At 45.3% G+C, this 27,834-nt stretch overlaps 2 protein-coding genes across 2 annotated transcripts; both read left to right on the plus strand.

The window, feature by feature from the left end:
• Nucleotides 1-15,532: 15,532 nt before the first annotated feature.
• On the plus strand, nt 15,533-20,785 carry ftsj1 (FtsJ RNA 2'-O-methyltransferase 1). Its single transcript, XM_023791227.2, has 11 exons — nt 15,533-15,717; nt 15,861-16,003; nt 16,166-16,235; nt 17,506-17,620; nt 17,730-17,808; nt 18,051-18,103; nt 18,585-18,638; nt 18,875-18,977; nt 19,226-19,309; nt 20,115-20,218; nt 20,372-20,785. Exons 2-11 carry the CDS (start codon nt 15,883-15,885, stop codon nt 20,600-20,602), a joined length of 1,014 nt encoding a protein of 337 aa, XP_023646995.2. The 5' UTR covers nt 15,533-15,717; nt 15,861-15,882; the 3' UTR covers nt 20,603-20,785.
• A 2,606-nt stretch (nt 20,786-23,391) lies between these two features.
• Nucleotides 23,392-27,474, plus strand: LOC111833224 (uncharacterized). The gene is made up of 11 exons (XM_023791251.2): nt 23,392-23,543; nt 24,044-24,385; nt 24,832-25,140; nt 25,522-25,554; nt 25,856-25,888; nt 26,044-26,073; nt 26,184-26,294; nt 26,658-26,682; nt 26,779-26,822; nt 26,921-26,958; nt 27,141-27,474. The coding sequence occupies exons 1-11, from the start codon at nt 23,459-23,461 to the stop codon at nt 27,393-27,395; spliced, it is 1,305 nt and encodes a 434-aa protein (XP_023647019.2). The 5' UTR covers nt 23,392-23,458; the 3' UTR covers nt 27,396-27,474.
• Nucleotides 27,475-27,834: the final 360 nt, after the last annotated feature.

The raw sequence follows: 27,834 nt of genomic DNA on the forward strand, positions 1-27,834 counted from the left end.
GAGGCTTTTTCTAAACGAATTCGGGAGCTTTAATAGGGATTCTTACATTCAGGGGCGACCTTAGGCCTATTTTTAATTTTATTATGATTTTTTTTCCGCCCTTCTAAAATGTCTTAACTCCCCCCCAATAAATTGATATTTATTGGCTGAAGTCATGAATAGCTTTTTATATTATATATGTTTGTCATCACCCCCCGCGCCGAGTGAACACTCAACCGTTAAATTTATATATACTGTACTGTACTGTATACACGCACGCATACACACGCATTTCTAGATGGTTTGTAGATTTCAGTTTTATTTGTTGTACAGGTTCCGCTTCAGCTCAGCATTCAGTCACACCATTGATGTTCTATCCGTTTCTCTAGTCTTTCACCAGAATAACAGTTTATGTAGAGACCTATTATTACCCATTAATTACTCTGTATGGTAACTACATAGTTGTTAAAATCACTGTGAAGCCGGTGTCTCACTAACAACTGATTATAGGCTACATATTTTATTTATTATAGTCATCCAAATATAAAAGGTCCTTTGCAATTGTATTGAAGGGCTGCGGATTTAGTCTGTTTATTCTGCTCAGCTCGCACCCTGCGAGTCCCGCCCAGTGCCTGCTGTCATTGGACGACTTCACCGGAGATACGTGACCAATAGGGAATCTGACTGAGGCAAGCGTAAGCTGGACATTATCCCGATATGTTTATTTCTTTCTTCTTTTGTAACGTGGGTTTAGTTGTATCGGAGTAGGGAGAGCGATATACTGTGCTGGGCATCTTTGGTTCTGTGCGTTCAGATACCCGACCACACACACACACACACACACACACACGCACACACACACACACACACACACACACACAGTACAGAGCCTTGTTTCAAGCCCTTTATTAAAAGTTCCGGAGAACATATTCTTTGCGTTCTCATTCGATGCAGCACAGCGGCCACACCTCTCTCACCAGTCAGTGGTAGTAGGCTAGTTCTCCATAACAGCAGTATACAACTCCGTTACAAAAAAAAGGTCTGGGGTTTTTTTAAAATTTAAATAACATAATACAATGATTTACAAATCATATAAACTCATAATTAACTGAAAATAGAATAAAAAAAACACGTCAAATGTTGAAACTAAGAAATGTCATTGTTTACTACATGTAACACTGCAAAGAATTTGGAAATCATCATCTACAGCCCATAATATCAATTCCTATGACGCGTGAACCGCTCCCAGTTTCCTGGTAAGTGACTTGTGCACATTTCAAGCATCATGGAGAAGCTTGTTTCACTACCCAGCCATTCACAAATCCCAGTTTTTGGCAGGAGGAGCTGCCACTGGTCAGGAGCTCCCGCAGCTATCTCTGGTGTCACCAATCACGAAGGACTTGGGGCAACAAGGAACAGGTGACTGATCCTGACATCTCAATGTCCAAAAATGTCAGGTGGTGCAGTTATCCAAACAATGACTGCAGTAAGAAAACTACTGAAATTGATTAAGAAATAAAATTTTAAAAAAGATATATTAAGTAGGCATAATCCTATGTGTGAAACCTTTAAAATCACAAAAAGTTGAAAAACACTGCAGTTTAAAAACCATTGAGGTAATTGAAAAAACATTTGTCCAAAAATCTACATTACCTCAAATGTCAGGCGGCACAACTTGGAAAAGGGTGCGTTTCTGAAAAGTCAGGTGATGCAACCACGATTAACATTACTACTAACTGTAAATGCAGAAAAGAATTAGTGGGATCTGATGCATTGCAGATGCTAAAATGGTTACTTTATGATGGATTTCATTTGGAAAGAATAATTGTAAAATGTCATTTTTTTTGTAGTCCCACCTGATATTTTTCAGGCGGTCATTCACCATGTTACTGTATCATGTTAGTTAATTACGCAGTGAAGTGAGGTCCTGTATTTGTCTTAGTCTGAACCCTGAAACACGACCAGCATGTATGCTAATGCTGGCATGCAGCTACAGGCCCGAGGCATGTTAAGGAAGCTCGTCCTGGGCTTGACTTAATGTGTCTCACCTCAGCCTGAATTTTCCCACCTTGGCATCCCTCATCTGATAATGACGGCAGCTGTTCCCACTGAGAAGGCAGCATAGTCTGATCCCATGAACCCCGCGTTTATAAAATGTTTAACCTCTTCACTGACTGGATGGAGACTGACTGGCACCCAAGTGAAACCATCAATCAAAATGCTACAATTTACTCATTTCGCTGGATGGTCGTATCCATATATTGCAAGATATTACAATGGATATGTATACAAGCAAATATGTCCAAATAAGTGATATATTTGCATCTGCTAGTGCTTCACAGATAAGGAGACAATGCTTACAGAAGAAAACGATGAACATATACCCTCAGTGAGCAGTTTATTTGGATGCAAACAGCAAGCATTAGAACAGGTAAAATGTGTGATTTTTAAATAGATTCATGAAGGTGCTGTGATTTTTCATGCAGACGTGTTGGTTCCGGCATCTCAGAAATAGCCCCCTTCCTGGGATTTTCATGTGCTACAGTGTTTTTAGAGAACGGTGTGATGAACAAAAACCTCCAGTCAGGAGGAGGTCAGAGGAGAATAGCCAGACTGCTTAAAGCTGACAAGGAAGGCCACAGGTGCGAAGGTTACAGCTCAGTACAAGCATGGTGTGCAGGTAGACTCCTCTGAAGATGCACTGCATAAACCCCTGAGGCGGTTCTGAAGACAAAATGAGATCGTACCTGTTATTACTTAAGGAAACCTAACAAAGTGGCCACTGCATTTGCTATTAGTGGGACAACAGACAGGGATTAAGGCTCAACAAGAGGCCTAAAAGACCTGGGGTGAATGTCAACACCAAGAACGCAAAGACTGTACTTGTGGTCTTGGTGCTACCTTGCGTTCCAAGAACGAAATTGGGGCGCAGTGAATCATGGGATTGGTCTCATTTGGCAAGGATGTATCCTTGATATTTGGGGCGGGGCAAGACTAACATCTGGGGATTTCTACTATCCTGTCATATTCTGTACCGTTTCTACCCTGCCCTTCAGTCTCTAGTGTTTTTCCTGTTACTTGTACTGCAACTGAGCTCAGTGGGTTGAGTTTATGGCCCTCAGACTATAAACCCACTGCTCAGGAACTGGAGGCTGGCCAGAGGCCAACCTCATTTGTAACTCTATTATCAGTATTTCCTATGTGTTTGGTATTGTATCTTTTTTCTTTGCTTTTTCCCCCACTTTTGATTTACTTTTTTGTGCCTGGTTATATTCTTTTCTGCATAGCCTTATGTTCCTAGTGTTCCCTTAGTGTTAGGTTTCCTAGTTCCTAGTCTTGTTAATTGTAAATTATTTCACCTGTGCCTTGTTCCATGGCCTTGTTGATTAATTACCTGTTTCCCGGTGTAAGTTTCGCTTTGTGGTGTTTCCCCCTTATTTTCAACCCCTTCCAGGGGTTTAGTTGTTTTTTGTATTTGTTCCCAGTGTGTTTAGTTAGTTCTGTTCCTAATAAACCCCTCTGTCTTGGAGTCGCTAGGGCTGCCACTGACACATCCTTGTATACTTGTGTTCTTAGTATTGGAACTGGTCTTCAGCAATGGAAGATGATGTAAAACAGGTTTGCGAGAATGCAAGTATGGTAAAGTACGCGTACTGAGATTCAGCCCTGGATTTAACTGTAAAACAGGTTGAGGGGACATATGTCTCTGTAAGGATGCTTTCTATTGGACAGTAACAGGTATGTCTCTGTAAGGATGCTTTCTATTGGGCAGTAACAGGTCTATCCTACTATTCCTGTGCGTTTGTGGTACACAGTTATGGTACTAAAAATCTTAATAGTAAAATCTTAGTTTGTGCGCAGTGATCGATAAATGCAGTAACTAAGATGTACTTTACTGAATTCCTGATTTCTGCTGGCACTGTGTGTGTGTCCGCTGCTGAGGTAGAAGGGAAAGGTATTTCTTGGCTGAGCTTGACAGATGGGGAGGGGGGGGGGGTAGCTGTCTTGCTGACTCACTACACTAAGTAACATCGAGTCAGAACAGCAGAGAGGAAGGTGAAAACGAGCAGAGGACAGGAGGGCGTTTAACAAAAATGACTCAACCAATTTTAAAGTACACAGGTTAACAGTATTTTTCATGCTGATTTCAAATCTGTTTAGTTTTTCTTTAGCACGTCAAGTTTCTGTGATGAAGCTATATGTAGTATGATATTATGTACATGCAGTCTGCCTAAGTGTATTACAAGAGTTGTCTGTGTTTTTTTATCTTATAGACAGCATCACCGTTCTCTAGGTGACTAGATATTGATTCATGTTTTATTGACACTTGTCTAGTTGTGATTTGAGTATGATTAATTTGACCTAGTGCGCAGGTGCATGTCTTGTGTAAACAACTTAGTTTGCCGGGAAACACAGGTAGTTGTGCCTCAGGTTTCGTTTTGCTGACGTAAGCTTCTCGACAAATTTTTTTTTTCTCGAATTGTTGCAAAAGAAATACTAAATCTAACTCTCGAGTTTGAATTCTGGGTCATCGTCCTGGAAATCGAAGGCGGCGGTGACAGACACCATCAACTGTGTTGGCTTTCAGTTGTTATCATGCCTAGAAATAGTATTAGTCATCCAGACAGTTTCTGTTATGTGTGTGGTTCATTCACAACAAAAGCACAACGTCGCCCAATCACTGCAGATCTTAAGAAGATATACAAATTATACTTTGCCTATCTACTTGGAGACCAGGATAAATCTTGGGTTCCACATATCATCTGTACTAGTTGTTCAAATGGTCTGCATGACTGGCTAAATCGGCGAAAGGCAGCAATGCCATTTGGAATTCCGATGGTGTGGAGGGAACCGCGAGACCATCTCAACGACTGCTACTTTTGCCGCACGAATACATGTGGATTCTCAGCTAAAACTAAGCACAAAATTGTATATCCCAGCCTAGATTCTGCATTCAGGCCTGTTCCTCATGACGATTCATTGTCTGTTCCTGTACCACATAATGGTCTTGATTCTGTAGAAGGTGATGAGGAGTACGGAGAAGGTGCAGCTGGTTACAGTGAAAGCATGATGGCCGACTACTGCTGGACGCTGTACCGCGACAATCCAGACAAGGTGTGCACAAGAAAATCAAACTCAAAGCGTTTTTGAAGAAACAATGGTGGTTAACAAACAATTTTCAATTTCTTTATGCCCACTGTCTGTTTATTTGATTTTGCTCTAAAGATATTTTACCCTATACTACAGTAACGCTAATTTTAGTAAACAGTACTTGCAATTACAGTATTAACTAGCATTACTCATAAATCAAAAGGTTGACGTGACAGAAAAAACTGAAAACAGATTTGGAATCAGCGTGACAAACTGATTTGGAAAAATGTGTTTTGTTCTCTGATGATTTAAAAAAAATGTTGTTGTCCTGTGGTATCTATCAGCAGGTAGAGTATGTATAAAGAGAAATATCGATGTAGTTTAACAGAATTCAGTTACTCAGATAATTAAGTATAAACCAAGCCAGTATAGTTATCTATAGCTATTGTTTCTTGCACAGATAACTTTTGTCTACATCCATCCATCCATCCATCCATCAATCCATCCATCCACTCACTCATAATTTTTTGTACATAGGAACAAAGCTCTGCTTATTGAAAAATTAATGATACAACTGCAATAAAAGATGCTTGTTCCTTCTTGTAAAGGGTAACTAAAGTTTTATCCCTTTTCATTAAATTGATTTAATTCATAATTAAACCTTAATTTGAGCTTTGAGCTGAATTCAGTCATGCCAAACCTCTGTCTAGTGAAGCACTAAAAAATCTGTCATTCTTACATTCTTTATACTGAGTTTTAGGCTACAGTACAAACTGACAGCAGTGGGAAGGGCAGTCAGAGCGGGAATGTATTAGATGAATGTTGCAGGTTCAAACCTCAGTGTGAGCACCTATCCAGCTGTTTATCTGAGGCTGTGATGGTCCCCTTGCCACGAAGGACAGACATGGAGGAGACAAGCAGCAGCTCAGGGAACCTCGTCAAAAAGAAATAAACCGCTAGGATACAGCAGCTGGATACACACAGACTAGCAGAGCGACCAAAACACAAACACGGGCTGCACTCTGCTTGTGGTGTCATGTTACTGCATCCACTCAGATGCACACAAACTCACTTATGCTCACACATAGCCTAACTCCACCTTTTCACTGAGATACACACAGACTTACTCCACACCCCCCACTAAGACTCACACACAGACTCAGTGCTCACTCAGACACACACCGCCTCACTCTACACTCCACACTACTCGCTAACAAACGTGCACAGACTCACTCCACACTACTCGCTAACAAACGTGCACAGACTCGCTCCACACTACTCGCTAACAAACGTGCACAGACTCACTCCACACTACTCACTGACACATGCACACAGACTCACTCCACACTACTCACTGACACATGCACACAGACTCACTCCACACTACTCACTGACACATGCACACAGTCTCATTTCACACTACTCGCTGACACACTTGCACAGACTCACTCCACACTACTCGCTGACACACGTGCACAGACTCACTCCACACTACTCGCTGACACACTTGCACAGACTCACTCCACACTACTCGCTGACACACTTGCACAGACTCACTCCACACTACTCGCTGACACACTTGCACAGACTCACTCCACACTACTCGCTGACACACGTGCACAGACTCACTCCACACTACTCGCTGACACACTTGCACAGACTCATTCCACACTACTCGCTGACACACTTGCACAGACTCACTCCACACTACTCGCTGACACACTTGCACAGACTCATTCCACACTACTCGCTGACACATGCACACAGACTCACTCCATACTGATTCACTTCACACTGCTCACAGAGACACACACACAGACTCACTCAACACACTTCACTGAGATGCACACGAACTCACTCCATACTCTTCACTGACACACACAGACTCACTCCACACTGTGAACCCCAGTTTCTCAGTGGTCACCAGCACTGAACAATAAAAAAAACCTGGTAAACTCTAGGTTTCTGCACGAAAGCCCTGCCCTGGTTACCTTAACTCACCTTTAATGAGAGTCATGTGTCATTTAAACTGGACTTGGAAAGCCATGTGGTCCCAGACACAGGACTTCTGGGATAACGTCATCACAACGCTCCAACAACATTGGGGGGAGAGTCAGTGGGGTGATATCATATGGAGGCAGACCCAGGACGTGCAGACTGTGGCAGTCTGCAGTTTATCTGCAATGCATCAACAATGGTATCCCTTCCTTGCGGTTTCCCTCTCTCTCTCTCTGTTTCTCTCTCTCTTTGTCTCTCTCTCTCTCTACTGTATCAGCTCATCTCTGTCTCCTTCTAAATTCAGAGAATCACACAACCTTTTCATCTTTGGCCATCCTGCATTGTGGAGCATATGACCAATGTGACAGTGGAGATTTATCGTGGTCTTGAGAAATGTCTGCCATAGATGAGAAGGATAACTCTGTGAGTGTCTATAAAATTCTGTGAGACTCTGTGAAGCTGCCTGAGACTCTGTAAGACTGCACAAAACTCAGTGAAACAATGTGAGGCTCCCTGACACTCTGTGAGGCTGTGTGACACTTTGTGACACTCCATGAGACTGTGTGAGACTGTGTGAGACTGTGTGACGCGCCATGAGACTGTGTGAGACTCTGTGAGACTCCCTGATGATCTGCGAGACTGTGTGACACTCCATGAGACTGTGTGAGACTCCCTGATGATCTGCGAGGCTCTGTGAGACTGTGTGAGACTCCATGAGATTGCATGACACTCCATGAGTCTGTGTGAGACTCTGGGAGACTGTGTGACAATCCATGAGACTGGGTGAGACTCTGGGAGACTGTGTGACAATCCATGAGACTGGGTGAGACTCTGGGAGACTGTGTGACAATACATGAGACTGGGTGAGACTCTGGGAGACTGTGTGAGACTCTGTGAGATTGCATGACGCTCCATGAGACTGCGTGAGACTATGTGACACTCTGTGATGTTCCAAGAGACTGTAAATTTTTTCTATTTGGTGATAAGTGGTCATTGTTGATACACCACAGCACACAACAATGAAATGTGTCCTCTGCATTTAACCCATATGTGACAACGTGACATAGCAGGGGGCAGCAGCCCGGGGAGCAGTGCTTGGGGGCGGTACCTTGCTCAGGGTACCTCAGTGGTGCCTTGCTGGTCGGGGATTCGAACCAGCAATCTTTAGATTACAAGTGCGCTTCCCTAACCATCAAGCCACCACTGCCCCCAGTGGGTCATGGTCAGCATCGCCTGAGGGCCAGCAGGCTGATGAAGGCATTAACCTCAGTCCTGTTCGACTCACTCGCTGTTATGTGCATCTTATAAAGGCAGCTTTGTTGTCTTCTGACTTTTGCCCTGGTGTGATGGTATAGTGGGGATCTGCAGCCCCTTCAGGCTACTAAGGACATGCTGAGTGAGCGGTGGGAGGGCCCTCCTCCTGACATGAGCCCTGTCCTTGTCTGGAGACAAAGCTAGACAGTGCAGCCGCCCCTTTAAGGGAAAGTTAGTCCACTACCCCTTTAAACAGATGGTAATCTAAGATGTAATTTTAGCTCTTATATGTGGCATTTTAATAGGCGAACAGAGGAATGGAGCACAGCGCTTTCTCACAGGTATTGTTGCTGTTTCTGATTTGTATGCTTGTAAAATGCAGACTAATACAGACCCACATTATAGCGACAGCTGTCAGCACAAGCCACACCCACTTTAGCCACACCCACTTTAGCCACACCCACTTTAGCCACACCTACTTTGGCCACACCCCTCCGGTGCCCACACCCCCACCTCTGCTTTTCTGTCCTTTACTGAACTGGCCCTCTGGCCACTGCACGCGACTCTTCTGTAAATGTGCTGCTTTTACAGTAGAGCCTTGCTTATTAAGCAGGGTGTTGATTTACAGTAGCTGCATGCACAGTAAAGGGTGCAACTGCGCAGTTTCTCTAGCTGGGGCACATCTGTGGCCCCTGCGGTGGCCTCTCAGTTTCAGCAGGTGTGAGGCCCCTGGGAATTTGAAAGCACACCCTGATGTTTTCATCTAATTTAGATACAGGACTGTTTCCTGCATGGTAAGTGAGTCTGATATGAATAATAACCAAGGGCATATATTTGGGTATGGAAGGTAGAGACATGTCTGTACCAATACTGTGGAAGTGCTGTGTGTGTTTACAGCACCGGGAGGTCCAAGGCTAATCTCCGTCAGTCCCTACCAATGTTGAAATGAAACCTATGTCCTGGATCATAATGCTAAACACTGCTGAAAGAGGGCCCCTCCCCCATGCTGCACAGACCTGGGGGGGGTCACAAAATTAGAACGAGCGGCTTGGTGTGGGTAGGAAGCTGTCTGTTCGATCACGGCCTGTCGGGGGGGGCGGGGGGGGCGTGTGATGGGTGTGAGCGTTAATGTGTCTGCGGCATACTTACCACTGTGCATGCGTGAGCTGCGGGAAGTAGCGTGGGGGGGGGGAGGAGAGACAAGAATGATGGTATGCAGCAGTCTGGGGGGGGCAGCAGGGAGAGGAGGCAGACACGTTCGTTTGACTGTGAACCAAATGTCAGTGAGAAGGAGTTTGAGATGAGGGAGGTTTGGGCTGAGAGGGACGCAGCACCAGTAGCTGCGAGGTCCACACTGGGAGGGGTTCACTGGGAGGGGTTCACTGGACTGGCTTCCGCCCGCCCCAGGTGTACGGCCCAGGCCCCCCCCTACGCCATGTCATTGGAGCCCCGTGTGTGTGTCTGTCTGTGTGTGTGTGTGTGTCTGTCTGTGTGTGTCTGTGTGTGTCTGTCTGTGTGTGTGTGTCTGCGTGTGTCTGTGTGTGTCTGTGTGTGTGTCTGTCTGTGTGTGTGTCTGTGTGTGTGTCTGTCTGTGTGTCTGTGTGTGTCTGCGTGTCTGTGTGTGTGTGTCTGTGTGTGTGTGTGTCTGTGTGTATCTGCGTGTCTGTGTCTGTCTGTGTGTGTGTGTGTCTGTCTGTGTGTGTGTGTGATGGCTGAGCTGCTTTGTCCACCGCCGTGTCGCCGCTCAGATTGTTGCAATACTGCTGGTCCAAATAAGCGTGGGGTGGCCCTCCAGTGCAAGTACTGCATTGTTGGGGGTGGGGGGAGGGTGCTGATGACAGTGCAGCTTGCAGTGAATTTCAGTTCTCCTCGCCCAGCAAACACCAAGTGTCACACTGCCCCCAAGTGGCCACTAAGCAGTCCTGCAGCACAGCCCCTTTGCTGACTCATTCCCACAGCACACATGGATGCATGGAGGCCCCCCTCCAGCTCCGTCAGCCTCATTAGGCATTCCCCTTCAGCCTGCGTTTCATAAGACTCGCCTCATACACACTCTGATCTCGTTTGCTCTGCAGACACGTTTGGAACCGGGTGTCACTGTGTCTGTATTTGCCTGTGCTGCTTGACCTTGGGCCGCTTTCAGGGTGGGGCGAGAGAACCAGGTACTTCTCACATAGGAAGTGGGCATGGGAGTGTGTGTGTGCGCCATGCACGTCGGGCCGCTTCTCGCCACTGTCTGACATTTGGGGCGGCCTTGCTGACGTAGCCAGATGGAGCACAGACAGCACAGACAGCACAGACAGCACAGGGTCTCGCATGTCTCTGGCGCCACTGCAGCGATGCGGACGGCCGCAGAGGTGGAGGAGGGAGCCAGGGATAGTTTGCCAGCTACACCTATTCCAACAACGGCGCCACAGCGACATGCCGCAAACCGACCGACCGCGAGCGTCGCAGCCTCACTGACATATTTATCAGGGCAGATAGTTGGCATTTGGTGGCTCTGAAAGACAGAGAAATTGGACGAAAAGCCAGTGGGGGGTGTGTCTGTGTCTCATAATGAACGATACTTTTGAAAATATAAATGCTGCTAGACCAGCGAATGGCTGCCGCAATCCTGAGTACTGTTTTATATACTCAGAATACTTATACCTGAATTACCTGAAAGCCCATTAGAGGAGAGCGAAAGGCCATCGATTCATGTGTGGTGTCGGTGGTGGGCATGAAGTAAAAGCTTGCATTGAATTATTGCTCTGAGGTGCCGCTGATATGTGGGAAGTATGGGAGAATTAAATAAAGAAGGTAATGGCTCAGCAGCAGGCAATAATTTACACCCAACGCAACTTATATGACGTAGGTCTAATGTCTGCTGTACTGATCTATGTTCTGGCCTGTGAAGGTTTAACTGTAATGTAACATATACCACACTGTGCAACAATGTCAACATTTAACGACTGTTCAGGGGACGCAGCAGAGGGTAGAGTTCTGGGTGTAAAGATCCAGCATCCCGAGATACTGAGATGAGCTCAACGCATATGATGTCACCCTAAAGGTGAAGAGGCCACAGAGAGAGTGCTGACCACACGTGTGCATAGGTCAGGGCCTGAGCATGCTGATGGCCATATCAGTGTGCCTGGGGAAGATGACCTCAGAACCTGGGCCTGGTTGGTGAGTGGGATCTCCTAGGGTGGGCGGGACATGTGACCATAGATTGACTAGAGATTAACTTTTATCATGAGTCATGCTGCAACCAAAACACACACACAGGTCTGTAATTATATCTTTGTGGTGACTCTCCATTCATTCCTATGGGAAAAACTCTAATCCCAACATGACGACCTTAACCCCTACCCAGCCCTAACATTAACCATAAGTAACCAAACAAAATACGAGACTTTTGGCATTTTTAGTTTTTTGCTTGCATTCACAGATCTTTGTGGGGACATGTAAATATAAAATAACAGGTTTTAAACACACACACACACACACACACACACACACACACACACACACACACACACACACACACACACACCTACCTACCTTCTCCCTTTGCTCTGTCCTCCATTTGAATCCTGTTTTGGACTCCCTGCCTTGACATGTGCCTGACATATTACAGGTAAATCACTCTCAAGCCTTAAAAGCAAGACTGAATACCTGGAACTAGGGAGTGCGGGTCAACATAACATATCTACACAGCCAACCGTAACAGCTAAGATCAATGTAACATATCTACACAGCCAACCGTAACAGCTAAGATCAATGTAACATATCTACACAGCCAACCATTACAGCTAAGATCAATGTAACATATCTACACAGCCAACCGTAACAGCTAAGATCAATGTAACATATCTACACAGCCAACCATTACAGCTAAGATCAATGTAACATATCTACACAGCCAACCGTAACAGCTAAGATCAATGTAACATATCTACACACCCAACCGTAACAGCTAAGATCAATGTAACATATCTACACAGCCAACCGTAACAGCTAAGATCAATGTAACATATCTACACAGCCAACCATTACAGCTAAGTTCAATGTAACATATCTACACAGCCAACTGTAACAACTAAGATCAATGTAACATATCTACACAGAAAGGGCCTAGGTGTGATATAATAGCTCACCCCCCCTCTAAACCATTCAGATTGTAGTCTAGGTCCTTTTGAATCCTTGGTTGGGCACACCTGTCTTCCTTCCTCCTGTCCCATCTCTCGTTTCAAATTTAATGGTACAATAAGCATGTCCTTACTGTCCCGGAGTAGATGCATAGAGGTGGCAAAGCAGCTTATAATGAATGAATGAAACTTTATTGTCATTATACATTCAGTACAATGAAACAATGTTTTGCTACTCTCTGGTAAAAAAAACAAAACAAAACAAAAAAAACAAGAACCCAGATAAATAACATAAAACTGAACACAGACTAAAAGAAGCAGCAAAATGAATAGCAACATTAAGTTAAACAGCACAAGAATCTAGCACAGGTGTCTCCAACTCCAGTCCTGGAGAGCTACTATCCAGTCGATTTTCAATCCTACCTGGCTTCTGATGAGCCACACCTGTTCTCAGGTAAATACCAGGGCCAGGTGTCGCTCATCAGAAGCCAAGTAGGATAGAAAACCTACTGGATAGTAGCTCTCCAGGACCAGAGTTGGAGACCCCTGATCTAGCAGTAGTGTAGGGATTAGCATTTAGACAAAACTTAGCCTAGGGTGACCAGATAATCCATGTCAGGGAGGACACTCTGAGCTAGGACAGGAATTGTAAATTACCATTTCAATTAAACGGACCTGGATTTCACTTGAGCACTGAGTTCTTGCTGTGTGCCGATTGGTCAGTCTCCTATAATCATGCATGTGTCACTAATGCTAATGTGAAACAGCTGGATGAGTCTTTCAGTCAAGGAAACAAACCAATCAAAGCGCAAGAAGAGCTGATCTACTAAGCCGAGCACAGGAGCCTTTCAGTTTGAAAGTAGTTTGTAAAACCCGAAGTAGCTCCAAGTGTCCTCCCTGACATGGATTATCAGGTCACCCTAATTTAGCCCCCACCTTAATTCGCACCTGTATATTTTTTTAATAAAAGGCATTTTTGGCAGAAATATCATGCTTTTTAGTCGAGATCTTCCCAGATTCAGCAGTGCTGAGAAGCCCAAGACTCTCCAGCACACCTAGCCTTTCCTCACTCAGACACCACAGCAATCTCTCCCTCCGCCCCCTATGTCCTCTGCTAACGTACAGAGTAACGGCAGACCCTGCCCTTAATGGTCCCACAGGCAGCGCCAGCCAATCAAAAGTCTTCAGTGGCACACCCCACACTCACGTCAGCGATCGGGGCAAGGACTGACATTGCTTTGGTGGGTGGAGCCAGCAGGTGGTTGTGGGAAACGTAATGGGAAATACCGCCATTCATTGGTCCGTCCCTGCTGAATCACAAACTGTCTGTTTGCCCCCCTGCAGGAGGAGACAGGACACAGTGTCACTGAGTTCATGAGTCACAAGGGGTAGATAACACTGACACCAGTGGCTCATAACACTGTGTTTGTTCTCTTACAAATGGATCAATTTGAAAATAAAAGGGCCACAGATTGATTTCATCGAGAATTCATTCTCTCACACCTATATCATATTACAGAAGATACACGGGCAATAATAATACTCAGTACTGACATTCACAGCCAAATTTAGTCAGCTGGCTGAGGTTTTCAATTCGAGACTAGTCTGCACACGCATTTACATGTATGTATAAGAGTTGTGTTACCTTGTAAATTGTCTATAGGGTTTACAAACTACCTCAGCGCTTTTGATGTAGCTAATTTTACATGTATAATATAATAATATGTATTTGGCGTAAGATTTCTTGCGTGAGGTTGAGAGTTTGAAAGTGAGTGCCACGTTAGATGCGGGAGAGTTTGCAGCTCTGCAATCAGCGCACAGACGTAACAGCGACCCAAGCCGTAATCACCTTTCCCGGACCGAGACTGATGCGCTGATGTCATTTTGAAATGATCACCTTCATGTTCATTCATAGTTTGAGTTAAAAAGAGAAAGAGCATCTTTGTACAATTATTAAAACTAGATTACATTGCTTATTCCTCAGAGATTACGCCGCTACTCCGTTTGAATACATCTTGAACTCAAAACTCCAAGTATATTACCATCAGAACAGGAAAACATACAATATACAAACGTACATGTGCAAATTGTATATGGTCGCATTTAAAACTCCTGACGATACGCTGGTTACATTTTATATGAATCCGATTTAATCTCTGATCAGTTGAAATGTAACATTATTTAAACATTCCAACTGTTTATACTATTTGTATAACAGGACGTCTATCCGCTTGTGAACACTGCCATCTAGTGGACAAACTGAGCTCCTACCACCCCGCCAAGGTTACACGTTCCGCTGTTCCGATTTCGTTGATTGCTTTGCTTACATTTGTGTTTAACCTGTTCCCAGCGAACAAAAATGTATCCCACATATATAAATGGAAACAAATAATATCAATACATTTTTTCCCCAGACCAAAGCAGCATATGTATTTGGGGTGGATAGCACTGCTCCCTCCCACCCCAGGGACCAGGGTTCAAATCCCCTGTGGCCCCTTGTGTGTGGAGCCTGCACAGCCAGACTGCTCCCAGACACCCTAGTTCTCACCATACACAATCCCCCCCCCCCCCCCCAAGTAACCTGAGAAAACAGATGGCCAGATTTTAGCCAGGACATCACCCCTACTTTTTCCAAAAGATACCAAGCAACCCTTAATGAGGCCTTACAGCAGTGGTCTCCAACTCCGGTCCTGGAGAACTACTATCCAGTAGGATTTCTGTCCCACTTGGCTTCTGATGAGCCACACCTGCTCCTGGTATTTACCTGAGAACAGGTGTGGCTCATCAGAAGCCAGGTATGATAGAAAACCTACTGGACGGTAGCTCTCCAGGACCGGAGTTGGAGACCCCTGCCTTACAGTAAAACACCAGGATCTTCACAGTCCAACAATCCAACTGGTCTCCTATCCAAGCACTGGCCAGACCCAAACTTGCTTAGCTTCAGACAGACTATATATATGATATAATTTGTTTATGTTCTACGTATGTTACATATATATATATAAAATGCTATAACTAGCGACACCCACTTTTAAAATAAGAACACTTTTATTCAGGCATCATTCAGGACAGCTCAGCGAGAAGGCGTCTCATTTTATTGGACAGAGGGGTCCTCGCACGCAGTAGCAGTCTGGAGATCGTAATGTGTTTGTGTTTTCAATTTATGACGGGTTTACAAACGTTGTCAGTTGAGAACTTAACATTGATGGTGATCGGTTATTTATTTGTTTTTTCTTTTCTTGCCGTGGGCATTTCTGATATCGAATAGGTGAGTTTGCGTCCTGAATGTGAAGGCTGGATAAATAAATGTACAGTAAAGTACTGTATCGCAAAGTAAGAGGCTGAGCTGAAGCTGGATGAGGGTGATATCGCAGCGTTAACAGTCATCCGCCGTGTCTCTCTACACAAAAGGGTCGTGTGACAGCTTGCTGCCATGGGTCGTTCCTCCAAAGACAAACGGGATATTTACTACCGGCTCGCTAAAGAGGAGGGCTGGCGCGCCCGCAGTGCCTTCAAGCTGCTGCAGCTGGATGAGGAGTTCAACCTCTTTAAAGGTGGGCCCCAGCTCCGTGACGTGGTTCACAAGCAAGTGGGCTGCGTCCGAGTTCAGTGATTCGCCCTGTTACCAGAAAATCTCTTCATTCAGAAATACTCAGGCAAAGGAATGTATAAAAAGTCTATCTTGTAATGCAACAAAGTCGGTGCGCTTTCTGCAGGTGTGCGGCGAGCGGTGGACTTGTGCGCGGCTCCGGGAAGCTGGAGCCAAGTTCTGAGCCGAAAACTGAGGTAAGGCGCTGGACAAGTGCTTGATCAAAATCCCGTTTACTTCTATAAAGCTCCCATCCCCCTGGGTGCTTGACAGACATTTGAATAGACATAAGAATTACCGAGTAAAAGGTTGTCATACTTGGGATTAGGGTTATGTCCATAGAAATGACTGGAATCCCCACAAAGACCTTGTGTAAACGTGTGTTTGTTCTTTCGAAATAAAAAAAAGTCTGAAACCGATTAAATAAAAACATCAAGGTTTCTGTTACTTTTAAGTAATTTTCTGATCATAATACCATTAAAAGTGATATACTTATAGTATTTCAACATGGATGTCAGTCGAAATGTGCACTTCCTTTTTGTTTACATGAATAACAAAGCACCCACTGCTCAAAGTATGCTGACCTCAGTGTCCGTAACTCAGTAAGGGCCAAATGATCCATATCTGTTTTAGTCATTTTTCCAAAGAACAAGCTAAATTGTGCAAACATAGTAAAAACTACATCTGTTTACAATGCCGTCAGTGACGTCATCCGTGTTTACCCGAGGATTGAGAGCTTTCATAGGCCAGAGCAATCCAGTGCAGCAACTGCCGAAACTGCAGCTGATGTGATTTTTCGATATTCTGATTTCTTTGTTGTATAGCCTATTGTGTAAAAAAAAAAAAAAAAAAAAAAGTGTTTGCTGCAGACATAAACAAACTTGCAGTCAGAGTCCCATAGATTTCCCTTAGGGTCCCCCCTCCAAATAGCCTGAAGCCATAAAATGTGTCATTTCCCATCTTTCGCTGCTTGGTTGGTGGTGTGAATTACTTTCTAAAAATAGGATGTTATGCCAGAAATGGAATGCAGAAGAAAAACTACAGTTAAGCACAGATAAGGGATTTATTTACATTTTTATTGACACTTTTTCAGGACTGGGGCAACTACACATAGTGTGAGAATATGCTCGACACTGAGACCACTGTACTGATTCACACAAGATTTTTATCGAGTGTTACTGAGGGTTCTGTCTTTGAGTCCACTGTCTTTGCAGGGTCACCATCCTAAGTAAAGTGTTTATAATGCTAAAACAAACCACAAAATCATTTTGGCAGTGTAGAAAAAGTGTTTTCTACCTACATAAGTAACACTTAGAAATCCCTTTACATCTTATTACTGACATTTTGTGGGCATGTAAAAAAACACAAATAAAAATTCATGAGGCCCGGAGGGATTGCCTACCTGTGTCTTATAGTAAAACTGCCTATGTGTGAGAGTCACTGGTACCCTCCCTTGTGTTGTTGCAGAGGGGAGGAGCAGGAGAAGGAGCAGGAGAAGGAGCAGGCCAAGATCGTTGCTGTCGATCTTCAGGCCATGGCTCCACTCCCGGGAGTGACACAGATCCAGGGCGACATCACAAAGGCAGGTGTAGGGGGGCTATGGCTCACTGAGCGCAGCACATCACTTACCGTTATATACATACATTTACATACTGGGGTGTACTCCGTATACTGATATTCTCTCTCTTCAGACTTCCACAGCCCAGGAAATAATCAAGCACTTTGAGGGGCAGCCTGCTGACCTTGTGGTTTGTGACGGTGCCCCTGATGGTAAATAGCAAGTAATTTTGAACCAATCTGGCATTAATTAATGAAATTAGAAGCTAATCTTGATTATCAGTGGAAGCCTTCAGCGTTATTTGCATTACATATAATGAAACGTTTAAAGGCAGATATTTCAGTGTCACAGATGGTTCTGTTAATGAGGGTACAATGCAAAGCTGTGATCCTGTCCCAATTGGCCAATGGTTCTAGCAGAAACTGCTGATTGGTCCTCCTTCCTGTTTCCTCAGTGACTGGACTACATGATGTGGATGAGTACATCCAGGCCCAGTTGCTGCTCGCTGTGAGTTTGGCCGGCTGAACTGGCTGATCTGAATTTATTAATAAATAACCAATTCCAGTGTCATTCTACCCTGATGCCCAGCTCACTGTCTTTGCTGCTGTTCCATTGAGATGATTTCACTTGGCACCAGTAGATTCTTTCACTTTTAGGCTCGGTTCTTACTAGATCCTCTTGGTGTTATTTATGCAAATGGCTTTTCTCATATCACATACTAAGTAGTGTTTGTATAGCTGTTGTTCTGACAGTCATCTTGCATTGTTCCTGGTCCCTCACTGGAAGTTCAGTCTCACAGCTGTTGTACCTCAGCTGGCTCCTTGACGACTGTATGCTGTGATAATTTATCTGCCTGGTTTTTAAGTCACTTTGGGTAGAAGTGTCTGCTAAACAACCTAAGTGAAAATTAGTTACAGTTCTGGGTAAGGGAGGTCTTAGACCGATCAGCTGTTCTTGTGTAATACCTGTGCTCTTTACCCCCCAATAGGCTTTGAACATCACCACTCATGTCCTGAAATATGGAGGAACTTTTGTGGCAAAGGTAAGGTGTGGTTGGGGGTTGGGGTTTACCCATCTGACTTGTTGGGATGCTGTGTGGCTCTGTGAACAGCAGGGCACTGGTTCAAATCCCATTGCTGGCCCTTAACCCCAGCTGCATTAGGGACTGACCCTGTTGTCTGATCCTCACTCATGTGCCTGTTAAATGTAAATGAGCTGCTGTTTGCACTGGTCTCTGGGGAGATGTGGGCTCTGACCTCATGTCCTATGCCTTTGTAGATATTCCGTGGAAAGGACGTCACCCTTCTGTACTCCCAGCTCAGGATTTTCTTTGGCGAGGTCACATGTGCCAAGCCTAGGAGTAGCCGCAACTCGAGCATCGGTGAGTGGCATGTCCCAGCCCTCCGCCACACATTGGGGTTTGACCTGTTTTCACCGCAGGCATGTGGAGGACACAATGACAGCAGGCACCCTAGTCACCTTTAATAACCGTTCACCATGTTGCTTTAACCTTGTTCACCATAAGAGGACTTCTAGATGGGTACTAGCTTGCACACAGTGCTGAAGTACGCACCTCCCTGTGTATGTGGAGGGGGGGGTGACCGTGGGCTGTGACTCTCTCTCCCTCAGAAGCCTTTGTGGTGTGTCAGAGGTATGCCCCTCCCGAGGGCTACGTCCCCAACATGTCCAACCCCCTGCTGGATCACTGCTATGGTGAGCAACCTGCATCTCAGACACGTCTGGACACTGTGCCACCTTAAAATGCAGTGAGATACTCTTTCCTTCCCTTTAACTCTGGCACCTTACCATACAGTGGCATGACCTTTTCTTGCAGTCTCCCCCCCTTTAACTCTGGCACCTTACCATACAGTGGCATGACCTTTTCTTGCAGTCTCCCCCCCTTTAACTCTGGCACCTTACCATACAGTGGCATGACCTTTTCTTGCAGTCTCCTCCCCTTTAACTCTGGCACCTTACCATACAGTGGCATGACCTTTTCTTGCAGTCTCCTCCCCTTTAACTCTGGCACCTTACCATACAGTGGCATGACCTTTTCTTGCAGTCTCCTCCCCTTTAACTCTGGCACCTTACCATACAGTGGCATGACCTTTTCTTGCAGTCTCCTCCCCTTTAACTCTGGCACCTTACCATACAGTGGCATGACCTTTTCTTGCAGTCTCCTCCCCTTTAACTCTGGCACCTTACCATACAGTGGCATGACCTTTTCTTGCAGTCTCCCCCCCTTTAACTCTGACACCTTACCATACAGTGGCATGACCTTTTCTTGCAGTCTCCCCCCCTTTAACTCTGACACCTTACCATACAGTGGCATGACCTTTTCTTGCTGTCTCCTTCCCTTTAACTCTGGCACCTTACCATACAGTGGCATGACCTTTTCTTGCAGTCTCCTCCCCTTTAATGCTGTGCTCATGTACGTTATATTTCATACACAAGCTTAACTGCGGTTGGCACATGTGAGATGCCAAGGTGTCACTTTGCCTCTGATGTTCTGTCCCAGATGTGGATTTTAACCAGCTTGAGGGACCAAACCGGGTCATTGTGCCGTTCCTGGCCTGCGGGGATCTTAGTGCCTTTGACTCGGACCGGACCTATCCCCTCCAGGTGCTCTCTGGGTTGCTATGACAGCAAGCTGAAGTTGCTGGTGTCTGTTAAAATGAACATTTTTACATTTTTGCATATATGTGGTGCTGACTGGAGTTAGAACTTGGCAGACTTAGCAAATCCGATTTAAAACATTTTTCTGTTTGTCTCTAGCTGGACCCCAGTAAGGAATACAAATACACACCCCCCACCCAGCCTCCGATTCGACCGCCCTATGAGCAGGCCTGTCGTCTGCGCAAGAGCAACCTGCTGGCCAATGAGAACTCTCCCGGTCTTCCATTGGATGAAGGGTTTTCTTCCTTTCACCTCTCAGCCAATCAGGATGCAGACGTGAGACCCCCAGCTGGAACAGCTGAGGATGGTGGAAAGCTGGATGATAAGTAAATAGGACAGTGACTTAATTCTGCTCGTGTGCCTGAGGACTTGAGGCCAACTGCTCATGGACAGAGTCTTGCTTGGTTTTAAAAAGAATCAGACCTGCAAAATAATGGACATATTTTTTGGGGAAATTGGAGTTTTATCTGTTGTTTATCGTTTTATAGAGTAAATAAAATTTCCAAGAATGAAGTGGATTTGCTCTCCTGTCATTTCCCACTGTGACATGCCGGGTTCAGGGCCTCGCGGCGCCTCTGTTCCTGTCATTACCCACTGTGACATGCCGGGTTCAGGGCCTCACGGTGCCTCTGTTCCTGTCATTACCCACTGTGCTGGGTTCAGGGCCTCACGGCGCCTCTGTTCCTGTCATTACCCACTGTGACATGCCGGGTTCAGGGCCTCACGGTGCCTCTGTTCCTGTCATTACCCACTGTGCCGGGTTCAGGGCCTCACGGCGCCTCTATTCCTGTCATTACCCACTGTGCCGGGTTCAGGGCCTCACGGCGCCTCTGTTCCTGTCATTACCCACTGTGCTGGGTTCAGGGCCTCACGGCGCCTCTGTTCCTGTCATTACCCACTGTGCCGGGTTCAGGGCCTCACGGCGCCTCTGTTCCTGTCATTACTCACTGTGCTGGGTTCAGGGCCTCGCGGGGCCTCTGTTCCTGTCATTACCCACTGTGACATGCCGGGTTCAGGGCCTCACGGCGCCTCTGTTCCTGTCATTACCCACTGTGCCGGGTTCAGGGCCTCACGGCGCCTCTGTTCCTGTCATTACTCACTGTGACATGCCGGGTTCAGGGCCTTGCGGTGCCACTGTTCCTGTCATTACCCACTGTGACATGCCGGGTTCAGGGCCTCACGGCGCCTCTGTTCCTGTCATTACTCATTGTGCTGGGTTCAGGGCCTGGCGGTGCCTCTGTTCCTGTCATTACCCACTGTGACATGCCGGGTTCAGGGCCTCACGGCGCCTCTGTTCCTGTCATTACCCACTGTGCCGGGTTCAGGGCCTCACGGCGCCTCTGTTCCTGTCATTACTCACTGTGACATGCCGGGTTCAGGGCCTTGCGGTGCCACTGTTCCTGTCATTACCCACTGTGACATGCCGGGTTCAGGGCCTCACGGCGCCTCTGTTCCTGTCATTACTCATTGTGCTGGGTTCAGGGCCTGGCGGTGCCTCTGTTCCTGTCATTACCCACTGTGCCGGGTTCAGGGCCTCGCGGCGCCTCTATTCCTGTCATTACTCACTGTGACATGCCGGGTTCAGGGCCTCATGGTGCCTCTGTTCCTGTCATTACCCACTGTGCCGGGTTCAGGGCCTCGCGGCGTCTCTGTTCCTGTCATTACCCACTGTGCCGGGTTCAGGGCCTCACGGCGCCTCTGTTCCTGTCATTACCCACTGTGCCGGGTTCAGGGCCTCACGGCGCCTCTGTTCCTGTCATTACCCACTGTGCCGGGTTCAGGGCCTCACGGCGCCTCTGTTCCTGTCATTACCCACTGTGCCGGGTTCAGGGCCTCATGGTGCCTCTGTTCCTGTCATTACCCACTGTGCCTGGTTCAGGGCCTCACGGTGCCCCTGTTCCTGTCATTACCCACTGTGCCGGGTTCAGGGCCTTGCGGCGCCTCTGTTCCTGTCATTACTCACTGTGCCGGGTTCAGGGCCTCACGGTGCCTCTGTTCCTGTCATTACCCACTGTGCTGGGTTCAGGGCCTCACGGTGCCTCTGTTCCTGTCATTACCCACTGTGCCGGGTTCAGGGCCTCACGGTGCCTCTGTTACTGTCATTACTCACTGTGACATGCCGGGTTCAGGGCCTCGCGGCGTCTCTGTGTCTCCTCTGCGTTGGGTATGGTGACCTTTATGCAGTTGGGGCTGGTATAACTTCTCTGGGGCCCCGACGTCCAGATAGGGTGCTGGCGGTCCTCCTAATAGGACTGGGAGGGAAAGCGGGTTTGAGTTTAAAACTTATCTGGAATATTTCTCTATAGACCCGGATACATCATCAAGCGATAATACCAGGTGGGTATACCCGAGAGTAGGTTCGTGTTTAAACCTTAACTATGACACTGCGGTAAAGTGAGCTGCCTTGTCTTAATAGAACAGTTGTCTTGTTTGGCCATTCACCGCCAGTGATTGTAGAGTGCCATTATTAATAAATATGTATAAATCACACATGAAAGTTAAATGGTGTCCATTGTCTTCCATAGTTTGTGTAAAGTGTACTTAACTGGATATGTCTGTTTCGTTTAGGGTTATACTTCCAATAATTCTAATTCACAATACATTCGCTATTAGTAACACAAAACTATTGTGAAGAATTGCAAAAGTATTGCATGGGAATGCAAAACTATTAAAAAATAAAAATAAAAAATTCCCATGCCGACCCCTCAGGGCTTTTAATAAAATACAGAAAAGAATGATTCTGTGTTTGTATTTTTCATTTTTTTGGGGGGGGTCACAGATATTGAAAAATATCGGCTGTTATTGCGTAACATTTGAAATTCGTTTGTACTTGATTTTTGAAAGAGTGACAGCCCAAGTCTAGGCGTTCACACAATTTGCAATCTGGCTACTTGCCGTTGAAATCATTAAAACCTTAATGTTTTGCAATTTTAGGTTTGGCCCTTTTTTTGCCCAGCTATGTATGTCAGTCTCAGTTTGCTCCCCCCACTCTCCGCCCACCTCCCGCTCACAAACCCCCTTCACCTTCATCTGACTTCAGCCCAGTACAGCAGCAGGGTCTGTAAGGCAGAGGAGCCCCCTCTTTGCTACCCCCCCCCCCCCCCCCAGGTGTCCCGGCTTTGCATAGCAGACTATTGTGCTTGTTGGTATTGTGACTCAGGTCAGGTCTTAAGGATACGAGAGAACATGCAGCAGATGACATGTGAACCAGTCAGAGGAACATCACTGACCATCCTCATCAGGATCCATTGGATTTTCTCCATTCTTCTTAGTGAGTACAGTACCCTTTAAGGTCATTGGTAATTTAGTCTGATCATGACTTTTTCTCATTATAGCTAAGAATTATACTACAAATACATATACATATACATATACATACTAAGGACTATATTAATGCCAGGAGTTGACAATGACTAGATGACATATAATCGTAATAATCTTAATGACCATGAAAGATGACTATACTAAATACCGTTCTAAGTTTGATATGCAGGACCACCATGCTAAATACCATACTATGGAACAGAGATGGATACTAAGGATCATCCCAATGACTATACTAAGTACCATATTAAGGACCAGCCTTTTAACTATATTAAATTAAGTAGTATGATGACTATACGAAGTACCATACTATAAGGACCATTCTGTTGACTATACTAATTACTGTGATGACCATACTAAGGATTCCATGGCAGCTGCCGAATGCTGCATGATGTTTCTGTAATGTATGTGTTGTGTGATGTAGTTTTCATGCTGCACTTCCACCAGCTGCTCTTTGGACACCTTGGACCATCGGCTCACAGACAGGCCGGTTCCCGAAGCCCATCATGGAGGTGGAGCCAAGGATTGTGTCCTGGACCCAGGCGGCCACTCTGCGCTGTTCTGCTCAGAAAGGGGATCGATGTCACTTCTACACCAACGAGAGTCATGTGCCCTTTAAGACGGTTCAGTTCAAGAGTATGTCTGGGATCTGTCAGGCTCAGGTGATGTGGAATGATGTGACCATGAGTTCTCATAACGTGGTCCTTGTCAGCTGTGCTGTGGAGGTGAACGTGGAAGGTGCAATTCAATTCTCCCCCCGTAGTGATGGTCAGATCTTCCAGGTCATTGGTGAGTAGTCAGTATTGACCCTCCTGTTAGATGCTGTTAGACACAATTTACTTAAAGCACCCATGTATAATGCTTTTAAGATGCCTTTATAATGCGTTATACTGCATTCATAAAGTATTATAGACAGGGCTATAACTATTTATAAAAAGGCATAACATTATAGCCATGTTTATTGTGCATCATGAATGCTCTATGAAGCTCTCATCTATAACGCACTATAGATAACTTCATAATGCATTATAGTAGTCAGCATAAGCAATTATAATGCATTATGAAGGTATTTATAGTGCATTATAGATGAGAGGTTCATAGTGCATTCATAATGCATAATAAACATGTCTATAATGTGATTAATGAGCTCCCCTGGATGCTCAGTCCCGACGAGCTTGACCTGCAGTTGTTGACATCCAAATTTTGAACATAAATGATCTCCTCTGACCATGCAGACCTGACAAGCGGACTCCGTGTGGATTCAGATGTGCGGAATGTAATGCTGGAAGATGTGGCCAGGCTTCGCTGCACAGCCAAGCAAGGGTCACGCTGCCGGTTCATCGCCGGCGTAGGGGAGGCTGTCCTGGACACAGTGTCATTCAGACACGGTGTCTGTCAGCTGTCTGTGCCCGGCCGGGAGCTACAGCGGCACAGCCAGGGCGGGACGGGTCCGGTGCCGGTCCGTTGTGTGGTGGAGATGGAGCTGCAGGATGGTGCTCTTCTCACCTCTAAGCCGAGTGTGTCCATCACCATCGAGGTGCATGGTGAGGGCTTTTCGGTGCATTAACGCTGAGTTTGACACGGCAGGTTACTCTAATACTAACATTTCAGGTTACCAAGTTCAGTGATCCAGCTGCCTTTGCAAATGTAGGGAGGTTTGGGGGTCAGATAGGTGTTCATCTAGTTATCCAACCAAATATCAGTAACTTTCTGGAGAACAGAAGAATTTTGTTTATTTTTGTTGTGTTCCTGTTCATTTGCATACATCATAATGATAATTAGGTTTTTTTCCTAAGCAAATATAGACTCACTCCCCAGATAAACAGGCATTTTCTTTGACTGCCTAATACTTATGCACAGCACTGCCTCTTACAATATCCCTATGTCAGGATCTCCATCAAACTGTACTTTATATTTTACTGCAGGCTTTGAAGAGTATACAACTCAGTTCACAGCAAGTAAGTTTCCTTTTGATTTGAATTTAACTTTGCGAAATTTCTGCAGGTCACTTGCTCTTTATTTGTTTGGAAGAAGTATGTAAATGTAAAATGTTAATAAAGAACAGGGTCTTAACTTACTGTCATGCAGCTGAATGAAGATCGGATCACATATTTGGGCCCATTTATGTTGAAATCCAGATCATTCCAAAGGTGTCACTAACTCTTTCTTGCATCTGTAAGCTGGGAATGGTGCATTCTATGAAATATAAATTCGGCTGAATTGATCTTTGAACTGAGCCCTAATTGAATTTTTTTGCAGGCTTGACAAATGATGCAACTGAAGGCAGCACTTGTGAGCATTTCTCTGAAGTGAACTAACATTTTACTATTTAAGTTATTCAGTTATTTATAAAACTGTATGTATCACATTGTTTAACTTGATACAATGCAACATGTGATTCTGGTAATAATGTTTATTCTAAACTGTCATATTTGCATTTTGTCCAGTTTCCAGTTCAGCGGGCTTCACAGCACCAGGTACTGCTCTGCTTCCCTGAGTCTCTGTGTGTGAAGCTGCCACAGCGACAGGCTTCAGTTACTCAGCTGACAGGTTGGGTCTTTGTTAATAGCTGGATGGTTATTTCCAGCATTAACTGTGGATTCTCCGAATGGCGTCCACATGCTGCTCTGGTCAGTGATTGGGGGTCTCTCTGCACTATTGCTGATGGGAGTCCTGACTACGCTCCTCCTCACGCTCAGTGAGTTCCCAGCTCCTTCTATATTACTGAACCAGGCATGTACAGTATTTCAGGGATTTTCTGGTCTCTGTTCTAACCCCAGTGAGTAACGCTTCATCATCGTTGCTCTTGCTCTGAAAGTTGATGTGAAATTACTTTCCAAAGCTCAATATAAGACGGCAGGTCCAATCCTTTGTTTATTTTTATAAGCCTGGTGTAGTAAGTGCTCTCTGGAGTCCTTCTTTAGGCAAAAATGCTCCATGTGATTCCATGAGGGAATCAGTGCAGAGTAAAGCAGAAACACAGTGTTGTGATGTTTATTCGTACAGCTGCTGAAGTGGTTCTATGCTGAGACACGATGGTAATTTTATTGATTTTTTTCAGAGCAAAACTTCAGCTGCTGTAAAAGGTAAAGGGTCCCGCCGAGGTTATTTTGTGTCACTGTTGTTGTTTCCTGAACTTGTTCATTGTATTGAGAGACAAACCTTGAATTTTGTCTGGTTAGGGATCCACAGCAAGTCCCTGATACAGCAGAGGCCTCTGCAGCCGGTACATCTCGGTTCATTCTTTGATGCTTCTTAACATTTGATGTTTTATGGCAGTTACTCTTAGCAATATAACAGAACATGTCATTTTTTCTTTTCCAGATTCTAATTTGACTGGAACTGACCTGCAAAATTACTGGGTAATTGTAAAAAAGTATTTATGAATGTGTATGCAAAGTGACTGTATGGGAACCTTCATCCATACCCAGAAGGATTGTGGTGTAGGAATCATCAGAATCATCTCTGCTGCGCTGCCTCACCTGTTTCCAGGCCAGTTGTCTTGTGGTCCTCTAGTCCAGGGCTGTGAATTCTTCTCTTTCAGGGTTCATCTCCACAGCTGGTGCAGGACCTAGAAAGTGATGCTTGCTATGCCTCAGTACTGCATCCTAATAGCTCACATCTCCCAACTTCTGAACATGTCCACACAAGAGCCATGGCGACACAAGATATCACAGTATGTTTGTATGCCACCATGAAGAAACCAACCCAGAGTACACCTGTATACAGCACTGTGAAGAATCAAGGCAGAATGAAGAGCACAGCAGGATGTCAGAGAGCCTCGACAGCAGAGGTGTAATGTGATTGTTATAGTGACATTTTGTGTACAGGTCTTCCCCTATATGGACACACATCAGCTCATTTTTAGCCCATTTTCGCTTTAAATTGTATTTTAACTTTATTAAATATTAAAATTCAGTTAAATCTCCTGGTTTCTCTCGTATTCTTTCCAAGCCAAAATCATTGCACTCAGTCACATATTAAATAGCAATTTACGGCAAGTCTGTGTATAACTTCCAGTCACTGAAGGAATGATATTTAAACATCAAATATGTCCGCTGAAATACATAAAACTGTGTTTTCATTCAGATAAACCTATTGAATCTTCATTTTCTAATGTTCAGTATGACACATAACTTGGTAACACGGTTGCCTCAGAAGTGTAGATTGGGGTTTATATCCCACCTCCTGTGTGTGGAGTTTGCATGGTCTTACGTGTGTCGTGTAGGTTTCCTCTC

Source organism: Paramormyrops kingsleyae, chromosome 7 (assembly GCF_048594095.1).
Source record: "Paramormyrops kingsleyae isolate MSU_618 chromosome 7, PKINGS_0.4, whole genome shotgun sequence".
Lineage (NCBI taxonomy): Eukaryota > Metazoa > Chordata > Actinopteri > Osteoglossiformes > Mormyridae > Paramormyrops > Paramormyrops kingsleyae.